Source organism: Camellia sinensis, chromosome 3 (genome assembly GCF_055761805.1).
Source record: "Camellia sinensis isolate YWXY chromosome 3, ASM5576180v1, whole genome shotgun sequence".
NCBI lineage: Eukaryota > Viridiplantae > Streptophyta > Magnoliopsida > Ericales > Theaceae > Camellia > Camellia sinensis.
The window spans coordinates 151,207,765-151,213,216 of record NC_138963.1 but is presented as its reverse complement, the minus strand read 5'-3'; the positions used below and the strand labels follow the sequence as shown (position 1 = coordinate 151,213,216).

General features: G+C 35.1%; 1 protein-coding gene across 1 annotated transcript; it reads right to left on the bottom strand.

Moving 5' to 3' along the window:
• Positions 1-3,015: 3,015 nt before the first annotated feature.
• LOC145821922 (uncharacterized) lies at positions 3,016-5,141 on the bottom strand. The gene is made up of 5 exons (XM_082918494.1): positions 4,851-5,141; positions 4,332-4,450; positions 3,655-4,122; positions 3,467-3,595; positions 3,016-3,361 (listed from the first exon to the last, which is right to left on the bottom strand). The coding sequence occupies exons 1-5, from the start codon at positions 5,139-5,141 to the stop codon at positions 3,016-3,018; spliced, it is 1,353 nt and encodes a 450-aa protein (XP_082774620.1).
• Between the last annotated feature and the right edge of the window lie 311 nt (positions 5,142-5,452).

Genomic DNA, 5,452 nt, shown 5'->3' with positions numbered 1-5,452 from the left:
TGAAAGGTAATAAAAACCAATAAATTAACCATTATTAGTTTCATAACTGAAAGGTAATAAAAACTAATAAATTAACCATTATTATTATTGGTTTTAAAACTGAAAGGTAATGAAAACCAACTTTAACCAATATGTTTTAATTTCTATTTCTGCCCCTCATAGAAATAGAAATTATACAACTAGTATCTACACATTAGGTCCATAACACATATACCCTTAAGCCTATTAACTATATTGAATCACTTAAATTGTAGGCTTCTTATAAATGATAACACCACATTTAATTATGTGGTCCCATTGAGACATTATCTAACAGTCTGACATTGAACAATTAATAAATAAATAAATAAATTAATTACTAATTTATTTTCAAGTCATTCACATTCTTTGACTTTCCAATGAAACCATGCCAAGTATAGATAGATCGGGTGGTGCCGACAAAATCGATGACTTTTGATCGCTTAATTTATAATTTTAATGACCTTAAAAAATAGAAAAAATATTGATGATGAGGTTGATTAAAAAAATAAATGAAAGATAGACTTATAAACCAAATCTATGTACAGGCACTCTAGACCATTTTTTGTCACCCTCGTGCTGATTTGGGCAACATGAGAGAGAGAGAGAGAGAGAGAGAGAGAGAGAGAGAGTTCTTCAAATGTAAGGGAAGGGGAGGGAATCAAAATTTAATCACCATGCATGAACATAGCTCAATTCACTTCTCCCAAGACACCTTCAATCCAGGGACAATGTCTTGGTGGAACGAAATAGAGCATTCACTAATTGTTTCGCAAATTCATCCATTAGAAAATGGGCTCAACAAGTTATTCAACACGATTCTTCACGTGCAATTCTATTTTGCATGTCAAGCATTCATTTATGAGGAGAAGATAGAATATAAATGAGATTAAATATTTTAGTCAAAAAATCACTATATAAGTTGTCACATCACTCTATTTATTTTTTATACATTTTTTCTTAAAAAATAAAAAATTACCAAAATAGATTGTTCCCAAACCAAGCGCATTAATCAAATAAAGAGATTTGAATCCAAGATCTCCTCCAACTTGAGATATGATACTTTGTTAAGTCACTAATTTTTTCAAATTATTAGAAAATAGACCTAGTAATGTATTTCAAACTATTCAACAGTTTGGAATGAGACTATATTGTATTAAAAAAAATAATGTTATGAAACCTAAAATGGTTAACAAAAAATACAATGTGAAATTACATTTAAATGCTACCTAGTCGAAGTAATTGTACTTTCATAGAATTACAAATTGAAACAACTGAGTGTTCCATGTCAAAATTTTTAGTTGCATCTTCATAAAATACAATTATTTTGAATTACTCCTATTTAAATGCATTTTTTCCAAAAAAATCGTTCTTGTTTTTATATACTAATAATGTATTGAATGCTGTTAATTCAAATTCATGTTAGCTAATATAACAATTAGCTTCTTGTTTTTTTTTTAAAATTTTTTTTTTTATCTCAGAGAAATGTTATAGTTTATGTAGTTCAAAGGTCATTGATCAACCAACAAATTTGACACATTTTACATAAAAAAAAAAGTTAAAAATAAAAATCATAGTAACTAGTAATTAGAAAATAATCATTACTGTCAGAAAAGAACCTATTGTTTTCATGATAAGCAAGTGCCCTATTACTAGTAGGGTGTAATTTGGGTGGGTTGGATCAAGTTAAGAGATTGTCTAAACCCAATCCAAATTGTTCTGAGTATTGTCCAAACTTTTTTTTTTTTTGATCAGCAAAAAGAAGGAAACTTTATTGATGAACTAAAAGAATAATACGTCAATAAAGGAGAGGGGATGGGGGATGAGTGTAGAAGAATTATAACGAAACAATCCAATCCCAACTAGGTTGGCACCGTTAAGTCTGCCTAATCATATGCTAGCACACCAACAAGAGTTGGTGAGAAACCAACCAAAAGCACAGAACCAACCATACCCAAGATAATAGCTAAACAAACCAAACGAAACAAAACCAAAAGCAACAAAGACCATGACATCTCCCCTGCTTTACAACAGCAACCACAAACCACAATCACAGCAGACCAGTGTACAATTGCAGACTAGTGCAAAACAAATCACAAACCCTAAACTAGCCACAAACCACAATCACAGCAGACCAGTGCAAAACAGATCACAACTCCATCTCAGACTATGACACCTCCATTACTTCACCCACATAGCAAACCGGTGCAAAAAGCTTCATAGCAGCAAAATAGCCAAATAGGTCCAGCAGAGCATGAACCTCCTCTACTTCACCCACACAGGCCCAACAGAGCACTAGAAGCAGTGCACACAGACCCAACAGAGGTTCTATAAGCAACTTCTAACTTGTTGAATGTTGAATACAAACTCATCCACCGCATACCCTTGCCCAAATGAATGTGCTTCCATCCAAAGAGCCACTCTAATTTTAATTAACTCACAGAGGTCTTCACAAATGGGCTGCAACTCATTGAACAAACAGTCATTTCTACATTTCCGAAGGGACCACAAACCAGTAATTAAAACTGATCTCCATAGTTACTTCTCTCTTTTTCTATAAGTCCAACCTATCTACCAGTGCATTAGCATGTCCACTGAACTAGGGGAGGCCCATTGCAGACCCCTCCACTTGATTATGGTGGACCATACTTTCCAAGCAAAGGGGCAAATCAATAGAACATGATTAAGTGATTCAATCTCTGCATGACAAAACACATACTCATTATTAACTTCATCACGTAGGATACCAATTCTATATAAATAATCTGAAGTCTTTAACCTCCCTTTCCAGACTAACTGAGAGAAAAATTGGGCTTTAGGTGGAGAGGGATTATGCTAGATCAAGTCAGGGAGTTTTAGAGCAGGACCATTTGATGATTCACACCAGTTAACAGCGCCTTTAACACTGAAAATACCTGCAGGATCAGCTTTCCATAAAATACTATCATTAGATTCCAATCACAATTCAGGACCCTCTCTTACAACATCATGAAGTCTCTATAGCTCATCTTCCTCCCATGCCAATAAGGGTCTTTTGAAGTTGAATACCCAGCTGTTCTGATTTCTGGCCTTAGACCACTGCATATACAAAGATATGTCTCTTTCTACTGATAAGTAGTATAATCTAGGAAATTGGGACTTTAAACAAATGGTTCCCATCCAATTATCAACCCAGAAACTGTTTCTTTCACCATTGCCAATCTTGATTTCAGCATTGTGCAAATAATGATTGAACATGTTGTTATTAGATTCATTAACAAGTAGAATGTCACTCCACAATCTTGAAATATTGATTGCCTCCACATGAAAAGGAAACAATCTACCGCCCTCTGACTTGTACTTACTGCAGATGAGTTGTTTCCATAAAGAGTTGTCTTTCATCCCAAATCTCCACCACCACTTAGTAGGCAAGCTATTGTTCACAACTCATAAGTTTCTAATCTCCAACCCTCCTTGCTTTTTATCCTTGGTTAAATCCTTCCATATCACCAGGTGGACTTTCTTTTTCACATTAGAATCTTTCCACAGGAAAGCTGCTTGAATCTTATCAATCTCTTTTCCTATACATCTAGGCAACCTGAACAGAGACATATAATAAACAGGTAATGAGGATAGTACATATTTGATTAGTGTTACTCTACTGCAAAGGACAACAACCCCCTTTTCCAACCTGTTAGTTTCTTCTTAAATTTCTCCACCACAGGCTTCCATGTTGCTTTTCTTGATGGGTTGACCTCTAATGGCATTCCAAGATACTTCAAGGGGAGCTTCTGGTAGGTACAATTCAGTCTTGAAGCAAAAGTTTGCACGATATCATCATAAATTTCTACACCACATACAACACTCTTGTGAAAGTCGATCCTCAACCCAAAAATAATCTCAAAACATCTGAGTATTCTCTTCACATTTACAACTTCAGACCACTCGGCTTCATAGAAAATAATTGTGTCATCCGCAAACTGGAGATGGGAAATGTTAATTCCATTGAACCCAATGATTATCCCTTTAACCAAACCCAACTCTTTTGCTCTTGAAAGCAGTAAGTTTAGACCTTCAGCCACCACATCAAATAGGAAGGTGATAATGGATCGCCTTGCCCTAGCCCTTTTTGAGGTCAAAATTCAAATGTGGGTGAGCCATTTACCAACACAAAAACTTTAGCTGAAGAAATACAGGTATAGATCCAATTCACCCACTTAGCACCAAACCCAAAATTAGATAACATTTGGATGAGAAAGTTCCAAATTATTGTGTCATATGCTTTTTGGATATCCAACTTCAATATCAGGCCCTTTCTTCTAGATTTCTTCTACAAATCCACTACCTCATTAGCTATCAATACACCATCCAAAATATTTCTTTCCCCTAGAAATGCAGATTGGGCATTATCTATAACAACAAGAAGTACTCTTTTTAATTTATTGGCAAGAACCTTGGATAGAATTTTATATGTCAAGTTTATAAGACTAATAGGCCTGTAGTCTTAGATGCCTGACGGGTTGTCTTTTTTTGGGACCAATGTAATGAAGGAACTATTTAAGCCCCTAACCAAACTACTGTTGATATAGAATTCCTGCAGGAAAGTGAAGATATCACCTTTCATGAATTTTCACCATTTTTGGTAGCAGGTCATGTTAAACCCATCAGGATCAGGTGCCTTATTGCCATCATATTTTGCAATTGCAGCCCAAATTTTAACTTCAGAAAATTACTTCTAAACTACTGCAATGCTAGCTCTATTAAATCCCTCTAAATGGGCCCAGTAGCTTGGATCTGTACTTCCATTGTTCATTAAAACTAATCCTAAAGTGATCTTACATAGCTTATTTCACCTCCATAGGTTGTTTCACTGCTGCCCCATTTACTGTCATAGAATCAATTGCATTAATATTCTTCATTTTCGTAGCTATGATGTGAAAAAATTTAGTATTTTTATCTCCCTTTAAATTCCAATTCAGCCTTGACTTTTGAAGCCAAATTCTTTCCACTATCTTTTTGAGCTTCCACACTTCTCCCCTCACTTCTCTTCTCCTCCTACCTTCATCTTCATCCAGATTTTTACTCTCAGCAATTAAATCCAAGGCATGTAATATTTCTTCAGCTTGCTTCAATGTAGAGTCCATATTCCCAAACACTTAAATGTTCCACTTCTTTAAAGCTTGTTTAAGTGCCTTCAGTTTGGTTTTTAGTTTGTAACCTACCCAACCATCTACCTAAGTACCCTCCCATACTTTTTTCACTTCATTAATAAAAAAAGGGGTGAGATGCCCATGCGTTGATAAATCTAAAAGGCTTTGGGCCTCAATTTCTCTCATCCTCCATCAGGATAATTGGATAGTGATCTAAGATGGATCTAGGCAGACCCTAGAGTTTGTATCTAAACCATTCCAACCATTTTGAGCCAACAAGGAACCTATCTAACCTGCTCCATCTC